Source organism: Medicago sativa, chromosome 4 (genome assembly GCF_051527215.1).
Source record: "Medicago sativa cultivar Bolivia chromosome 4, Bolivia_mono, whole genome shotgun sequence".
Classification (NCBI taxonomy): Eukaryota; Viridiplantae; Streptophyta; class Magnoliopsida; order Fabales; family Fabaceae; genus Medicago; species Medicago sativa.
Window position 1 is genome coordinate 70697252 of NC_140752.1, and position 19884 is coordinate 70717135.

Consider the following 19884-nt stretch of genomic DNA (forward strand, 5'->3'; position numbering starts at 1 on the left):
TTTAACTTTATTATAATTATTTTTTACATTAATCTAAATTATTTTCTTAACTTTATTCTAAATTATTTTATTAACATTATTCTGAAATTATTTTGTTTACATTAATCTAAATTATTTTCTTAACATTATTCTAAATTAATTTTTTAACTTTATTCTAAATTATTTTGTTTACATTAATCTAAATTATTTTCTTAACTTTATTCTAAATTATTTTATTAACATTATTCCGAAATTATTTTGTTAACATTATTCTAAATTATTGATTCGATATTATTCTTTAAATAAATACAAATATAAATAAAAGTAAATGGACTAAATTAGCAAATAGACTAAATATAAATAAAAGCAAATGGACTAAATATAAACAAAAGTAAATATAACAACATCTCATTTCATTGATAATTCATACATTACAATTATTCATTACAATTATTCATACAATACTTTTGAACTAATTCACTAAATCTACTTATTTTATCCTTTTTGGGGTAAAAAGTAATCAATCTTCGTGGGGTAAAATAGTGAGCAGCCTTCTTGGGGAAAATACATCATCAACCCTTGAGCTAAATTTAAATCTGGTTTTTTTTTACCACAAGAAGTTCTTTTTACCCACGCTAAAAAGTTTCTGCGGTTAAAAAAGCAGATTTAAAATTATCCCAAGGGTCGATCACTTCCCCAAGTCGGCTACTCACTATTTTACCCCGGCGAATTTTGATCTTTTTACCCCCAAAGAGAATATTGAAAAAAAAACAAAGAAAGAAGAGAATTAGAGTGAGAGAGTGGGAGGAGATAATGTGAGGAATATGGGAAGTATGTGAGGGTATTTATAGGCAGAAATGTGAACCTTAGGTTGTATCTAACATAAATGTGGTAAAAAAAAAAACGTGTGAAAGTGGTAAAAAACGTGTATATGTAAAATAAAATTTACATATCCCCCTCGAATGGAAAAATAAAATTTAATGAAGATTTAGTTCACCCTACACGTACACGTCATGGATATCCTGCTTTTATATGTAATATAGACTTGTATGTAACTATTGAAAGTGACGATATTATACATAACGTGATTATTCCACCAAAAAGTTTTCTATTAGTTCAAAATGATCAATATGTAAAATCAGAACAAGTGATTGCTGAGATCCGCGCGGGAACATATACTTTTAATTTGAAAGAAAGGGTTCGAAAACATATTTATTCTGACTCAGAAGGCGAAATGCATTGGAGTACCGATGTGTACCATGCATCCGAATTTTTGTATAGTAATGTACATATCTTACCAAAAACAAGTCATTTATGGATCTTATCAGGAAAGTCGTGCAGGTCTGATACAATCCATTTTTTACTTCGCAAGGATCAAGATCAAATTAACATTGATTCTCTTTCTACTGGAAAAAGAAATATTTCTAATCTTTTAGTAAGTAATGATGAAGTAAAACGAAAATTATTAAGTTTGAAGACTTTTGGTACAAAAGAAAAGGGGATTAGCAATTGAATGTTGAAAAGCTGACCAAAGTTGGAAAAACGTTTGTTCTTCACCGGCCAACTAGCGTGAGTTAACTTGCGCTAGTGCTAAGTGGTACGTAACTTAAGTCACGTTCATACTACACTAACGCATGTTAACATGCGTAGGGGTATTTTGGACTTTTACTTTGGGAATGAGCAGAACCGTTTGGGTAAAGAGCAGAATTCTTTCAATTCAACATTCCGTTGGAATATAATATTAGAAAATTGCTTTTTTGACATAAAAAACTTCACAATGACACAAGTAAAATGCTAAAATGCCCTCAGCGGTAGTTAACTACCGATGAAATCTGTTCTTCAATTCACACTACACAGCACTCCATCTTCTCCATCTTCTTTGCTCTCTTTCCCAACCGTTCCATTACTGCTAGCATCAATTATACATCATACTTTCATTACAATACTCTTGTTTCCCCAATTATACAGCTTCACTAATTTTTTTTCCTCATCAATCTGTTGAAGAATTGCCTCTTTCTCCATGACCAAGCTTTTGTTTTTTTTTCTTCATATCCATAAATAACAGAAACATTGGACTTTTGTTTTGAGTTCATCTTTTCATTTGTATGTTGCAGCAATTCATATCCTCCAAATTTTGACAAGTAAATAACATAAGTTTTTGAGTAATTAATTTATGATTGTTTTTCAACAAATCAACAAAGATGAAAAACATTTTTGAGAAATTGAGAAATTTATGAGTAATCAAGTTGTTTTGGAAGTTGTTAATCTGCTCTAGCTCCTAGCTTCAAGAAATTGCTATAAAACTTCAAGCATCAGGTAAGAATTTTATTTGGGTAGTGAAGAAAAGCAACGAAGATGGAGAAGAAGAAGTGCTGTGTAGTGTGAATTGAAGAAAAGATTTCAGTGGTAGTTAACTACCGCTGGCACCAGCGGCAGTTAACCACCGCCGGTTTACCCAACGGTAGTTAACTACCGCTGGGGGCATTTTAGTATTTTACTTGTGTCATTGTGAAGTTTTTTATGTCAAAAAAGCAATTTTCATAATATTACTCCATTTGTTTCAAAATGAATGTCGCTTAAGGTTTTTACACACATATTAATAAATGCAATGATTAAAAGAAAGAGAATTGTTATTTTACCAAATTATCCTTATTAACTATTGGTTAGTTTTAATAATAATACTTTGGAAGTAGTGTGCATAGTATTAATTGGAGGGTACAATTGAAAAGAAAAAGTTATTGCATTGAAAACTGAAAATGACATTCATTTTAAAACAATTTTTTTTGGCTAAAGTGACACTCATTTTGAAAAAGAGAAAATATTTAATAATAAGAAAAGTTAATTAATGTTCCGAGAGCACTGGTTAAAAATATTTTGGCATTGGAAATTTTTAAAAAGTGGTATGTTCAACCATTTAAAAGTCAAAAGTTTGTTATTTCAAATAAAAGAAATTCTATTTTTTACTTTCTTAACTAGTGCTACGAGGGCACTGGTTAACATGACCTTTTAATTATACTATTTCAATGTGATTATATAGCCAAATATTTTTATAATAACTAACGTTTAGACGCTATCGTGTTGGTTCTTTTTATTGCACTAACACATATAAATTATGAACAATGATTTTTATGAAATTTTGTTTTTCTTTTAAAAAAAATGAAAGTTTGATTTTGATTAAAATTATCTTGATTTTGATTAAAAATATAAGTATATATATTTTGAATTTTCATATTGTAACAAATTATACTTCTTTTTTTCAATGACCCCAACAATATAGCAAATGTAATATAAATTCTTATATGTTTGAATGACACCAACAATATAACATTCTTATAAGCAAGTTTTTTTAAGGGTATAAATGAAAGTGAAAAAGTCGGTCCAAAACCATGTATTCTCTTTATACATTGTATAAATTATATTAGCTAATTATTAATTATGAGTTTTTATTGATTAGTGATCAAATAAAATAAAAAAGCTAATTAGATTTATATTTGGATAATTAATTATTTTAATTAATTGATAAGGACTCAATATAAGTGGATGTTTGGATGACTCATTAACGGAATAATAAGAAACCCTAATTAATTTTCATCCTATATAATATTTCTCCAATACACCGTACACACAGATATTCTTTCTACTTCCCCATCTGAACAGAATTTGAGGCATAACAAGTATCGAGTGAAAAAGAACCAAATTAGCTGGCGGAGGTCATTTTAATCATGGATCCAGATATTTTTTATACCTTTAATGTATATATTTGATAGATCAAACATGTTGTAGATTTAATCATATTCATGCTCAATGTTTTATTTATTTCCGCTATTTTTTTTTGTTTTTATTTCGTATTAAGCATGTCCTATGAAATTGTATCTCTATTTAGAACTAATTCTAACAAGTTGTATCAAAGCGGACCTTCGTGTTTAATTAAAAATGATATTTGAACAACCATTTTGTGACAACTTTTGAACAATTTTATCTTTCATACTCACATTATGTTTTTATTCTCTCTCTATTGTTTTTGACCAATAAAAAGAGAGAAAAAAAGGTTATCACAAAAATTGTCATCAAATGGTTGTACAAATATCATTACTCTTTGAAATATATTTTGACTAGAGCAATCATTAAACACACAAGAGAATGAAATTGACACAAGAGTGAGCTGTATGTGCCCATCAATTCAGTTTGTCTTATTTGTTTACTCTCTCTTTATAAACACATGCCATGCTACTTGTTGATGAACAACATAGGAGGTTAGAACACAATTATAAGAGAGAATGAATTGTTCTATAAATAATAGGAAATAGTGAACAAGAGTGTGCAACAAAGAGATTGAACAAAAACAAACTCGCTCATCAATCTCACTTGGTACTCTTTCATGCTTACTTTCACTTCCTTCCATGTTTTTTTTAATGGCCTCAACCCGTTTTTTTTTACTACAAAACAATCCATGCTAATATAGTACGCAGTACTTTTTAAATTGAATATTTATCGTTTTCTTTTAAAGTTTGAGATTTTCCAAAATTTGTACAGTGACCTTATTAATAGTTATTTTGAAGTAGTCACCTATGCATAATTTTTTTGAAGTATCTTTTTATATTTTCTGTTCTTTTCATTTTGTTTGTGATTTTCGGGGAAGAAATTAATGAATTAAGAGAGTCTAATTTGGTGTTGGTGCAGGTTCAACTTGTCGGAAATTATATGTCAAAGGAAGTTGTATATCATGTATTTGATAGTGTCAACTAGTACAAAAAATCTATCTATCTAGCTAACATATTTTTACACAATCAATATACGAGTAATGTGTAAAAATATGTTGGAAAGATAGGTTTTATGTACTAGTTGACATTATCAAATACATGAATGAACTTGAAAAGCGTTTGGAAGTTTTAGAAAAACAAAAACAGAGTTACGTACGGGCGATTCTGACCAAACCAGACCTCTGTAGCGACGACGATTCCTCGTCATTTGATGAGAGCATTGAAGGTGTTGTTGGTTCACCATTTCATGTGGAATTGCATAAGTGTTAGGGAAATATATGTTGATTTGGATCTAATGATAGGAGTACAAGGTACTTCTAGTTAAAATTATGGTTGATATTTAAAATTTAAACTATTTGTTGTCAAACGCAATGTCTTATCTTTTGGAGATTCCATCCTTGACAATATACGAGTAATGTGTAAAAATATGTTGGAAAGATAGGTTTTATGTACTAGTTGACATTATCAAATACATGAATGAACTTGAAAAGCGTTTGGAAGTTTTAGAAAAACAAAAACAGAGTTACGTACGGGCGATTCTGACCAAACCAGACCTCTGTAGCGACGACGATTCCTCGTCATTTGATGAGAGCATTGAAGGTGTTGTTGGTTCACCATTTCATGTGGAATTGCATAAGTGTTAGGGAAATATATGTTGATTTGGATCTAATGATAGGAGTACAAGGTACTTCTAGTTAAAATTATGGTTGATATTTAAAATTTAAACTATTTGTTGTCAAACGCAATGTCTTATCTTTTGGAGATTCCATCCTTGACATTACCATCGTTACTCACGCAGGGATTTTTTTTTTTTTTTTTTGTGGTGGCCGGGGTTCGAACCCCGAACCTTGCATATTTTATTTTTATGCATTGTCCATACCAACTGAGCCAAGCTCACGAGGACTTACTCAGGTAGGGATTATTATTAAACTGACAAATCGTTTTTTTAATTTTTGTTGTTGTTGTCATCATCTTAAAATAAGTATTTTTTATTCTAGGCTGTATTCCATTATATTTGCTAGATATATTCATTTTGTTGTCTTTTTATTTTGGGGTTTTTTGTATACGTATTATTAATTACCATTATATTTAATATTAATCTTATTTATTTTATAGTTGGGTGAAGGCTACAACTTGAGCATAAAGTAACTTGCAAAGAACCTACGCATGATAGCATTGAAGTTTATGTCGTCATAATAATAACATGAACACGAGCACGACACGAGTGTTGTTGTTAGCTTCCGCTGAACAAAAGTCACAAATATTTTCTTTATTTATCTACAACTTTTCGATAAATGTATCTTTGGTTTACCTCATTTTAAAAATTTATTTATCTATAATTTTCTTATCTATAATTTTCTTAAAGTGTTGAAACAATCAAACGAATATCTTCAACCTTACTGGAATATGCAAATCTATGTTTCCTTTTTCATTAAGATAGTATGTATATTGGACAAATAACAATAATTGTATTCTTATCGTCCGTTTTTTTTTTAAATTCAGTTAAGAAGGTGGATTTCTCGCACTGTGGGCTGTGATCCTCGCATCGTGAGGTAGAGCGACAAGGTCAAAGGAGACACTCTCACTCTACTTCGCATTGAGAAGTATATGCCTACATGACGAACCAATTTCCCTAAAACTGAGTGTAATGGACGCCTATAAATACTGAACTCTTAGGGCAGTAGAAAAACACATTTTGATGAGCAGGTGAAGGAAAAACCACATTTTTTGAAGGATTGGAGCAACCAGCGCCATTCGGAAACCAAGGTATCTCATCAATCAATGATCCTTTTCTCATGCTTTTTAATTATCCCTATATAATCATATGTTCTAGAAGCTATGATTACTTAATCCTCTTTAGGTTAGATCATGAATGAAGAATTTCATTAGTTGTTCATGTAACTTTAAATGATTGTCTTAATATTAAGTCAATTACTTTGTTATTTCATTTGGTTGATCTGTTCTTAATACTTTCCTATAAATTGATCATTAGGTCTCAATTATTACTAACCCTGACTTTGTTGCCTTGACCTAGTTAAACGTTTAACCATTCAATCATGACTTATTGTGAGACGGAGGGAGTATCATATATCGCCTGTGATATCAAAGGACTACAAGCATGTGATATTTTGTTGGATCCGTATTACTCAAAAGCATTCATGTCATGGATAATAATATTCAATTGCCTTGTTCTTGTCATCAATGATATATCAAAACTGATTTTTCTCTTTTTTCATATGGTTCATGCGCAGTGGTACTTTTATGCACATGCATGCAGTAGCACTAATGGTTGTAATTGTCAATGTTGAACCAGAATCATTGAAAAAAATTCTTAGTCTAAAAAAGGAAAGACCTCTGATCCGTCGTTTTCGTGTACCAAGCTATGTAATTTTACGTAGAAGCAACACTAGTGTTTCTCTTGTGTATATAGTAATTGTTATAATAATATTTTAAAAAGTTCAATTTAACTCAATCCCATCCACTTAACCTTGGGGTTTAAATGAACCGATCAAAATTACTCACAAAAATGTGAGCTGGTATTTTGCAACTCCAGTCACTGGGAACTCGGTTGACATGCAAGCCATAACTAATATTTGCAGTTGTTCATTTCCATTTATTTCAAAGAGCTTCCTTTGAAAAATCTTGATTGGAATTGAATGCCTTGGATATGTTAATACATTCAGAGGAATGTACCAATGAAGCAACAAGGTTATATTCCAGACATACTGTGATGGTAGCTTAGGGCTAAGAGGGAGTTTGTATCGAAAATAGTTAAAAATGAGAATCCGACTCATCTTTCTTTCATTCTTCTATATTCAAACTTGCAGTAGTCGAAACAGTATTGTTGCAATCAAAGTATAGATACAGAGTTGATAGTTCTGGGATTCTTGTCCGAAATTCTTTGAAAAACATGTCAGTTTATGTAAAAACAAAAATTCGTGATGCAATTGGAGATCTAACCAATGCAGAGTGATTCTTGAATGACCACAATGTCTAATGTCTAGCATAAACATAGTTAATCAAAAGTATATATTAATGGAATAAAAGTTATAAAAAAATGCTAACAAGCCGCCTAAGACACTTGTTAAGAAACTAAATATAGTAAAACTATTTTGAAACTTGTGTAGTCAATTTTTTAAAAGTGTGAATCTCCGTTCTTTTGAATACAATCTTTACTCTTTTAAAAGTGTGAATCCCATGTTTCATTATTCTTCTTAGTTGAACTTAATTCCTCAAACATATCATCTTTCCATTCTTGTTTCTTCAATGCATCTTGAACATTAACTAGTTCAGTATCAACATGCTCCCCAACGATGATGTGGTGGTTGCTTCTGTTTCAGCAGGCTCCTAGCCATATTCATTATACTTTAGTTGCTTCTTGCAAGTGTTTTGAATTATTTGAATACATTAAGGCATCACTCTTAGCATTAATCAAATACAACCAAAACATTGTAGAACGCGGTATTGAATATTCAACTACTCTTAAAGGAATTGTGTTTGTTAAAGTTCACATTCAATACGTAGTTGTATTGAACATAAGGGATTTTTTTTTTTACTCTCCAGAAGGACATGAATGGAACGCATGTAGCAATATTTCTTTTTGAAAAACGTAGTCACATGTTTCTTTATATATGTATATCTATGTATGTATGTATATGCATGCTACTCAAAGTATTTCTTTTATATTTATATCAATTTATCAACTATTTTAAACTCCTTAATATGCGCAAATTTGTACATGATAGAAAAACCCTTTAAATATTTGCTTGATTGAGGATTTATGTTTTGTTTGCAATTTTTAATTTCGAATATGAACTATAAATATTATGAGATTAATTGCATATTCTAAGAATTAAAAAGTAAATTGGTTTTAAAATCTCTTTGCTCCCCTTTAATCAAACATATAAAAAAGTTATCCATTTTTAAGTTCCATTAGCCTTATTGTTTATCTAGAATAGAATAAATTGAAGTACTATTGTAATATATGGTCAAATAATGTTTCCCTTATTTATCAAAACGTAGCGGTATTTAATCTATTTTTGTTGGTTAGTTTATAAAGATACGGCAAATTCTATGGTATACTCAATATATTTGAGTGTACACTCGCTCTTTAAATTATAGTTGAATGAGTTGTTTTTTGAAGATTTTTTTTTTATCATTTATAATAATAATAACTAAATCTTATTCATCAAAAGTGTCAACGAAATAAAATTAAGTCTTTTTGAATTTTTATCACTAATAATTGTGAACATTGATTATTTTTTACGATAATATGTAAAAAAATTACTATGATTCTTATAAATAATGAAATGATGTTTTTTCTTATGAAATGATGTTTTATAAAATATAAATATTGCCAAATAGCTATTTATTACATAAAAAATGATCGTTAATTTATAAAATTATGAAGCAAGAGTACCGGTACACCTCATTTTGTGAGTGTTGTAACACCCCGTTTTCCCAACATAAAAATTTCATAATAAAAATCAGAGTTTCTCAATCATAACGGAATGTCACATTCTTTTCTTAAAATCATAAAATGAATAAATAAATATTTATCCTTCAAAATCCAACAACGTAATTATTTTAAACTTCGCAGCGGAATAGTTTCAACAACTTAAACATAATCTTTGACACAAGGGCCTTAACATAAAATCTCATAATATCTTGGTTCATCAATAGCTCTTGGAAAATTTATAAGGTAATACGTAAGGAACAGAAAACAATGACAAAATTCCCATCCCGCTACGTATCAGAGCACCTAAGACACACACTTGTGAGGAGTCCACTCACGACCGCAACTAGTCTTGGTTACCTGCAAGTTACTCATACGAAGAGCAACATTTTCAAGCAGAAGGGGTGAGATTTCACAAACAACAATATTAAGCATATAATTCATCAATTACATTTAACAACATAAACATCATCAACATATCATAATAATAATCATGTAACATCATATCATCATCATAAACAACTTCGTAAATTAATCTTTAACAACTTGACAACTTTGACTCGACCATGCAACTTCAACTTGACTATGCAACTCTTAACATCTTAAATCATCTTGACAATGCAAATGCATGTGGTACCAATCAGGGCATCAAGCCCCCAACATATTTGAGCAAAAGCTCCAGGGCATCAAGCCCCCAACATATTTGAGCGTAAAAAGGCTCCAGGGCATCAAGCCCCCAACGTATTTGAGCAAAAGCTCCAGGGCATCAAGCCCTCAACTTTGAATGAGTATGCATGGACTCAACATCTTACATCTTAAAGATCTTGAACATCATGAACATCTTATACGACTCCAATATTTTGGACGACATCTTACAACTTTACAACTTAGACCGACATTTACAACTTTATGACATTAATGGTCAACAACAACAACAAAACAGCAACATATGCAGCAAATAACAGCTCTATACATCATATAATCATTAAAGAATGAATCGCATCAACATAATCATCATAAGTAATACTTAAGGTGCATCGAGCCCCCAACATATTTGAGCAAAAGCTCCAGGGCATCAGCCCCCGACATATTTGAGCGTAAAAAGGCTTCAGGGCATCAAGCCCCCAACATATTTGAGCAAAAGCTCCAGGGCATCAAGCCCTCAACTTTGAATGAGTATGCATGGACTCAACATCTTACATCTTAAACATCTTGAACATCATGAACATCTTATATGACTCCAATATTTTGGACGACATCTTACAACTTTACAACTTAGACCGACATTTACAACTTTATGACATTAATGGTAAACAACAGCAAAACAGCAACATATGCAGCAAATAACAGCTCTATTCATCATATAATCATTAAAGAATGAATCGCATCAACATAATCATCATAAGTAATACTTAAGGTGCATATTTAACAACATCACATTACTATTAATATTAATCATCTTAATTCAGGTCTTCTGGACAGCTTCTAACATCATCAATAACTGTCATTTCCTACCCCAAGGTCATCTCAAGACTACACGTGCGAAAAGGATCGCAAGGCAACAATTCAAGGCAACCTACCACTAGTTAGACTCATCACATCATAGGTTAAATACTCTTAAACACCTTAATTAAACTCATAGTACACAAGCTTTGAAGTTTGGAGACAATCCATAAGTTTTGGTTTAACTTAGAAATAGTTATGCTGAATTTTCATAAAGTTTTACTAAGACCCACTTGAAGTATTTTCATCATGATTCAAAATCTGAAAATCATTTTTGAGCCAAACCAAGACCATTAGAAAGCTAACACAATTATCTAAAACTTTCATGTTTACACCTAAGGCCAATTCAAAACAGAAATGTGTGAAAAGACACAAGAACGCAAAAATCGAAGTCTTGACAGCACGCAAACGAAGGCACAACAAAGCAGTCACCAATGAGGAGCTGCCTTGCTGCGCTCAGGCGCTGGCAAGCTGCGCCCAGGCGTGGGTAGGAAGTTGCCAGGGACCTGCGCTGCAGCTCTGTGCAGTCCTGGTTTTTCTCCGGTTTTACCGTTTCGTCCGTAAAAACCTAACCGTTACCCCGATTCCAATTCCGTTTTCGCCTACGCGTTCTATTCGACAAATCCTATCATATTTTACTGAAAAATCATATTTTCAAATCTCCAAAACAGCTTATCCCAGAATCACTTATTTCCCAAAAACACTTAAAATCACTTTTTCTCAAAATCTCAATTTTCATCAACCCAACCCCAAAACTGGTTCTAATCATTGTACTATGAAAGTTCTAAGGTCTGAACACTGTTTTCTACATCAATTCAACAGGTTTCCATCATCTAATCAACAATTTCTCTCTAAACCCTAATTCTCAAAATCCCACAAACTCAACCTACAACATGTTAAATCTAATTATCAGGAATATAAACTTAAAATTACTGAATGTTAGTCTCACCCTTACCTTAGAAAGTAGAAATCGCAGCACCTCTAGGTCTTCTCCTCTTCTCTTGACTTTTTCTCCCTTTTTCACCAAAAACTGATCGTACACGTTCTATGTCTTTCTAACCCAACTTCTCTTATTTATAACCCCTCATCTAATTTATCTTATTCCTCTTTCTACCACTAAACTTTCTAAATTCACAAAATAACCCCACAACTTAATATTTATTTTATTTTCGAATCTTATTTTATTAAACAATAAAATAAGTCACAACGTCTCATAAATTTCTCTAAAATCATATAAATCTCATATAAATCATGCCAATTATATAAATATGATCTAAAACTCATTAAAATAATTAAATAATCGAAACGGGCGTTACAATTCTCTCTAACTTATAGAATTTTCGTCCTCGAAAATTTACCTCAGATCAGACGATCCTCATCCTCTGTCTGAGTACCAGATAAAGCAAACACCTTCCCACTAGCCTGAGCCTTCTTAGGTTTCTTGCATTGTGAACCCATGTGTCTTTCTTCATTGCAATTAAAACACACCACATCATCATGCTCACATTCCGTAATAGTATGTCCCTTCTTACCACAACGGAAACATTGTTTCACCTCTTCAGTACAATCATTACTCTTATGGCCTTTCTCACCACAAGTGTAGCAAACAACCTCAGCAGTAGTATCTTTCTTTCCAGGTCTCCTCTCATCATTCCCTCTTATGACGATTCTATTGGTTCTTACTCTTCCGCTCATTCCTGATCTTGTAATGGGCTTTAGTATCTTCTTCATAAATTCTGCAACTGCTCACCAGCTCGGAAAAGTTACGGATCTTCTGATATCCAATGGCCCGTTTGATCTCAGGACGCAAGCCATTCTCAAACTTAATACACTTAGAAAATTCAGCAGTCTCAGCAGTGTAGTGTGGATAAAACTTAGCCAATTCCACAAACTTAGCAGCATACTCAGTCACCGACATTTCACCTTGCTTCAACTCAAGAAACTCAATCTCTTTCTTCCCGCGAACATCTTCCGGAAAGTATCTGTTCAGGAACTCCCTCCTAAACACAACCCGAGTAATAGCCCCATCTCCGTTCTCTAGGATTGGTTGAACACTCAACCACCAATCATCAGCTTCCTCAGCTAACATGTGCATGCCAAAGCGCACCATCTGAACTTCACTGCATTGCATAACCCGAAAAATTCTTTCCACTTCTTTGAGCCACGTCTGAGCTCCATCAGGATCATACCTTCCCTTGAAAGTAGGTGGACGATTCCTCATAAAAGTTTCCAGCATCCTAACTCCATCATTAGCACCAGCATTAGGCTGATGTCCCACAACTTGAGCTACAGCTACCAACGCAGCAGCAATAGCAGCATCATTTCTTCCAGCCATCTTAGTTCTCTACACAACACACAACAATCAGAATAACATAATAATGGTATTCCAACTGTTAGACGACACTACTCGACTCAACTACTTGGCCGGATGGACCGACATGCTCTGATACCAATTTTAACACCCCGTTTTCCCAACATAAAAATTTCATAATAAAAATCAGAGTTTCTCAATCATAACGGAATGTCACATTCTTTTCTTAAAATCATAAACTGAATAAATAAATATTTATCCTTCAAAATCCAACAACGTAATTATTTTAAACTTCATAGCGGAATAGTTTCAACAACTTAAACATAATCTTTGGCACAAGGGCCTCAACATAAAATCTCATAATATCTTGGTTCATCAATAGCTCTTGGAAAATTCATAAGGTAATACGTAAGGAACATAAAACAATGACAAAATTCCCATCCCGCTACGTATCAGAGCACCTTAGACACACACTTGTGAGGAGTCTACTCACGACCGCAACTAGTCTTGGTTACCTGCAAGCTACCCATACGAAGAGCAACATTTTCAAGCAGAAGGGGTGAGATTTCACAAACAACAATATTAAGCATATAATTCATCAATTACATTTAACAACATAAACATTATCAACATATTATAATAATAATCATGTAACATCATATCATCATCATAAACAACTTCGTAAATTAATCTTTAACAACTTGACGACTTTGACTCGACTATGCAACTTCAACTCGACTATGCAACTCTTAACATCTTAAATCATCTTGACAATGCAAATACATGTGGTACCAATCAGGGCATCAAGCCCCTAACATATTTGAGCGTAAAAAGGCTCCAGGGCATCAATCCCCCAACATATTTGAGCAAAAGCTCCAGGGCATCAAGCCCCCAACATATTTGAGCGTAAAAAGGCTCCAGGGCATCAAGCCCCCAACGTATTTGAGCAAAAGCTGCAGGGCATCAAGCCCTCAACTTTGAATGAGTATGCATGGACTCAACATCTTACATCTTAAACATCTTGAACATCATGAACATCTTATATGACTCCAATAATTTGGACGACATCTTACAACTTTACAACTTAGACCGACATTTACAACTTTATGACATTAATGGTCAACAACAGCAAAACAGCAACATATGCAGCAAATAACAACTATATACATCATATAATCATTAAAGAATGAATCACATCAACAAAATCATCATAAGTAATACTTAAGGTGCATATTTAACAACATCACATTACTATTAATATCCATCATCTTAATTCAGGTCTTCTGGACAGCTTCTAACATCATCAATAACTTTCATTTCCTACCCCAAGGTCATCTCAAGACTACACGTGCGAAAAGGATCGCAAGGCAACAATTCAAGGCAACCTACCACTAGTTAGACTCATCACATCATAGGTTAAATACTCTTAAACACCTTAATTAAACTCATAGTACACAAGCTTTGAAGTTTGGAGACAATCCATAAGTTTTGGTTTAACTTAGAAATAGTTATGCTGAATTTTCATAAAGTTTTACTAAGACCCACTTGGAGTATTTTCATCATCACTCAAAATCTAAAAATTATTTTTGAGCCAAACCAAGACAATTAGAAAGCTAACACAATTATCTAAAACTTTCATGTTTACACCTAAGGCCAATTATAAACAAAAATGTGTGAAAAGACACAAGAACGCAAAAATCGAAGTCCTGACAGCACGCAAACGAAGGCACAACAAAGCAGTCACCCATGAGGGGCTGCCTTGCTGCGCTCAGGCGCTGGCAAGCTGCGCCCAGGCGTGGGCAGGAAGTAGCCAGGGACCTGCGCTGCAGCTCTGTGCAGTCCTGGTTTTTCCCCGGTTTTACCGTTTAGTCTGTAAAAACCTAATCGTTACCCCGATTCCAATTCCGTTTTCGCCTACGAGTTCTATTCGACAAATCCTATCATATTTTACTGAAAAATCATATTTTCAAATCTCCAAAACAGCTTATCCCAGAATCACTTATTTCCCAAAAACACTTAAAATCGCTTTTTCTCAAAATCTCAATTTTAATCAACCCAACCCCAAAACTGTTCTAATCATTGTACTATGAAAGTTCTAAGGTCTGAATACTGTTTTCTACATCAATTCAACAGGTTTCCATCATCTAATCAACAATTTCTCTCTAAATCCTAATTCTCAAAACCCCACAAACTCAACTACAACATGTTAAATCTAATTATCAGGATTATAGACTTAAAATTACTGAATGTTAGTCTCACCCTTACCTTAGAAAGTAGAAATCGCAGCACCTCTAGATCTTCTCCTCTTCTCTTGACTTTTTCTCCCTTTTTCACCAAAAACTGATCGTACACGTTCTATGTCTTTCTAACCTAACTTCTCTTATTTATAACCCCTCATCTAATTTATCTTATTCCTCTTTCTACCACTAAACTTTCTAAATTCACAAAATAACCCCACAACTTAATATTTATTTTATTTTCGAATCTTATTTTATTAAACAATAAAATAAGTCACAACGTCTCATAAATTTCTCTAAAATCATATAAATCTCATAAATCACGCCAATCATATAAATATGATCTAAAACTCATTAAAATAATTAAATAATCGAAACGGACGTTACAAGTGTACCGTAGAAGTTCCCTAAAGATACTCCCTTCTTTGATTTTTTTTTATAAAACCAACTCTTTCTTTCGATTGTTCAGCCATGCTATTTTTAAATTTTGAAACATGGGTCCCAATAAATTGTGGCGTGGAATATACTTTTTCAAGCAAAAGGAGTTCATGGAGAAGTATGCTTTGTCAATTTCAGGTACAAGCAGGGTTAGAATTTGTTGAAAACGGTGGTGGTGTTATTTCCATTTTCCATCATTTTGTATTTACTTGTAAAGATAGTAGGACTTTCAATATATGTAGACTAATGATCTGTAAACGTTAGAGAGGTATTGATTACACAACAATACACAATCCTTTGTCTAACAAATCATTAAAGAAGAGTTTGAGGAAAGAAAGGTCTATAATTGTAGGGTCTGGGAGATAAAATCAAAGTAGGTAGGTCTGTATGCGGTTTTATAGGACTTTTTTTTTTAAGCAAACAGAGAATAAAATAAATAAAAAGAAAGATACAAAAACTGGGGGGACGTAGGACCTGACCCAGGAAAACCCAAACGTGGATACAACGTGATAAAACAACCTAGGTGGATCTTCTCTAATGTACCCTAACAAAAGTTCACTAATCACAGACGCAACCCAGCGAACCCGCGTACGGGCGCGAAACCAGGTTACAAAAAAAGAAGAATGAAAAGTGAATATCTGCACAGAATAATCAGAGTGTAGTTATGGCGAATGGATCGACCGCCAACACGGTAACAAAATCCAAGTGCCAACAGCTCCCTGTGCAAACAGCAAGTATAAAAGCTCTTTCGAGCAAGCAACACGTTAGAACTCAAATCGAGGGATGAGTCCAATACGTCAGAAAACAGACTCTTTCGGGTTATTGTAACCGACCCTTTCGGGTTTTGTGAAACCGACCCTTTATGGTTGACGAACCTACACCGCAACAAGTAAACAGTACCACATCAAAAAAAAACAGGTCTTCAGCCACCCCAACCTCTGCTAAACCAGAAAAAGGAAACACACACCAAACTGCCGGATACCCAAACAACAAGCGACACGACGGCGGCGAAAAAGCCACCCGCAAACGCCACCGACGACCCCACCCGAACAAACAAACCACCAACGAGCAAAAAACACAAAGACCCCGGAGGGAGTCTGCCACCAAATCAAACAAAAAGCCACCACCGAATCTGAAAAACACGGCCACCGGAGCAAACCACAACCACCGACACTAGCTACCACCACCCATCACGATCTTTGCGACGGCGATCTAAAAGAAGATGCGTAGAAGGAAGTTTAATCGTGAGAGAGGAAGAGGCCACCACCACCTACAGCTGCCGGTATAAACTCGGATCCGCCGTACCAACAAACACACCGGAAAACTGCTATAGATCTGGATCACAGACACCCATTGAGGGAAGAGATGGTGCGGAGGACAGAGCCACCCATCGCACCACCACCCACCACCACTACATCTTAGAAAAGGGGTTTTGGATTTGCAAGGGAAAGGTACGGCGGGGAGCAAGTTAGAGAGAGGTCAGAGAGGATTTTATAGGACTTTCATCGAGACAATTTTTATTTTACAAATGGATCATTTACTGTTGACAGGGGGGGGGAGTATCATACTACAAATTGGTGATATCAAAGGCAGGTCCAGCCCTTAGCAAACGCAAGGTGAGCTACCGCGTCGGGCCTCAAAAATTTTAGAAGCCTCAAACTTTTTTTAATATAGCATCCAAAAGTGTTAATTGCATATAATAAGATATAAAAAATCAGTTGACACCTCGTAACGGTTTGGTGGTAAAATAGAATCCATTTGAGTATTTTGTATTGATATTCAATCCAGAGCATTTGTGTGAACTTGAACCAAATATAAAAGTTTCATTTACATACACAATTATCAGACCATTACAATTTTTTTATCAAATTTACAATTTAATATGCATTTCAGAGTTATTTATGAATGTAGAAAACTACTATATACCATGAATTTTTCATCATTTATTTTCATTAACAACACAAATTAAATCCATTAAATAATTAGTATTTTTTTCTTCTATTGTTTTAAGTTTAATCATGCATGCTAGTACTAATTTGCTACTACTTTTCCCGGTATTAGTACTAGTTTGTCACTCTTTATATAGCAAAGACACTTTTTTAAGCAACAAGAACCAATATACTTAAAATCCATTTTGCACTAAACAAAGTGATGATTCTTTTTAAGTTTTTGGCATTTCTTTTTATTATGAACCCAATTTTTAATATTAAAACAATTAGTCGTTAGTAAAGTTCAACACAAGTTAGTTATTAGTTCCTCCCATACAAACTTATTTTTACTTAATTTATATGAATGGCTATTTTTGATGTTATTTACAACTTAAATAGATGATTACTATTGCTTAAAAAATCTTGTTTTTTCATTGGAGGCCCGTTTTTAATATTTGAACACGGCCACCAATTTTAGAATTTTGCTCTCCACCCAGCACGTTTTGCTCCCACCCTGCAGCCCTTCCATATTTACCCTTGCGCATGTTAACTAACGCAAGTGTAATACTATGCGTAGTTAACATGCGTTGCGCAACTTAAGTAACGCAAGTGTTAAACACTGCGTGAGTTAACTTGCGTACTCATTAATACTGCGTGAGTTAACTCACGCACCCGAATTGTACATGTGTGAGTTAACTCACGCACACTCTGTGCATACAACCAGAAGAGGCAGAAACCTCTTTTTTCCCTGTTTTTTCAATCATTCTTTCATACATTCATTCAAGAACAGAATTTTCATCATTCATTCAATAATACATTCAATCAACATCAACTCATAATTATATTACGAAAAATAACGGGATAAAATAAGCGAACAAGATAACGGATAATGTCATAAAAACGCTAAAAAGCGTAAGTGTAATAGGAGTACAACGAAATCCAACAAAATGTCAAACAAAAAATAAAACTACACAAGTCATAAAACATAAAAGCCAAGTCATGCTGGTCCATCCCGTGGACTCCTACTCCTCCTCCGCGGTGTCGGCATCTGCTCCAGCATGCTCCACTCAGACTGTATGCCCTGTATGATCCGAAGAACCTCTGGATTACCAAACACATCTGGATGCCCAAGTGCACTGTCCACTCTAGCCCTGATGTTGCTGATGATCTGGTATGGGTCCGGAGGATGTCTGGCCACTGCTGCTCAACAAGAACCTCCTCGTAAGCAGGGACAGGACGAGGAGGGGCATCAGCTGCGTAGTCAGGAATGGCCGCAGGGGGGTTCACAATAGGATGTGATACTCTAACAAACCATTTCATGTACCCCTTAGTATGAAACCACGGCTGGTTATCTGGAACCGGATGACCCCTCTGCTGATGGCTGAGGACATGTAGAGCAAACTCAGTGAAGGCCTGGGCCACATCATCCGCCGCAAGATCCTCTATGTCTGTAGGAGGCCTGGGAATTCTCTGGACATACCCGTACTGCCTAAGAACCCACTTTGGCAAGTGACGGACCATCCTGTCTCTGCCGGCCATGATCCATCCTGAGTACCAGCATATATCCTGAAAGGGCGTGAGGTGTCGTCGTCTCTCGTACGGCATCCAGGTGACATGAGAAAGGTCCATCGCATCGATGGCAGCTCTGTAGTGACGAGGATCAGTAAAGCCCCTGGGAGGTTTCCATTGACTCACAAGTGGGGAAACAGTAGGGTCGTAGGCATCATCATCAATCCTCGGAATGATGTTCGAGAAGTGCGCCAAAGTCCATCCCTGCAAACACAAAGAAACAAATATTTATATCACAAGCAATTATTACCACAAGTATTATTAACACAAAGAAACAAATATTTATATCACAAATATTTATAACACAAATATTTATATCCAATAAGTAAAAAAGAAGAAAAACAATTATTACCACAAGCAATGTCATGTAACCGCCAATGGAGGCCACAGCTGAGTCGGAGGTAAGAGATAGCTGCTCATATAGGAAAGCAAGTCCCATCCCACCCCACGACCAGTTGTCCAACTCGTCCATATCTTGCAGAGCAAGCAGCCAAAGCAGATTAATGTTTTTGCTGTTCTTGGCGGAAAAAATGGTCCAGCCAAGCAAGAGCAACAGAAACGCCTTAACGCAGGCTAATCTAACTACAGCTCGCTCGTTCTCCTCCTCAACTGTGTCAACCTCAAGAAGCTGATTACACCTATTCAAGAGCTCCTCATATCGCCTCTTCAGTACACCAAAACTGATGTGAGAACCACCCTGTTT

The 19884-nt window shown here is 34.3% G+C and overlaps 1 protein-coding gene and 1 long non-coding RNA gene across 5 annotated transcripts; one reads left to right on the top strand and one right to left on the bottom strand.

Annotated features, from left to right (window-relative positions):
* Nucleotides 1–4164: 4164 nt before the first annotated feature.
* Nucleotides 4165–7212, top strand: LOC146931404 (uncharacterized). 4 transcript variants are annotated; one of them, XR_015006689.1, is made up of 3 exons: nucleotides 4165–5651; nucleotides 6243–6506; nucleotides 6775–7212. It is a non-coding gene; the product is annotated as an uncharacterized LOC146931404 (long non-coding RNA). The 4 variants fall into 4 exon arrangements; XR_015006688.1 differs by having other exon boundaries at nucleotides 4165–4347; nucleotides 4660–5651; nucleotides 6243–7212; XR_015006686.1 differs by having other exon boundaries at nucleotides 6243–7212.
* Nucleotides 7213–12057: 4845 nt separating this feature from the next.
* Nucleotides 12058–13033, bottom strand: LOC146931405 (uncharacterized). Its single transcript, XM_085707657.1, has 2 exons — nucleotides 12466–13033; nucleotides 12058–12395 (listed from the first exon to the last, which is right to left on the bottom strand). The coding sequence occupies exons 1-2, from the start codon at nucleotides 13031–13033 to the stop codon at nucleotides 12058–12060; spliced, it is 906 nt and encodes a 301-aa protein (XP_085563783.1).
* Nucleotides 13034–19884: the final 6851 nt, after the last annotated feature.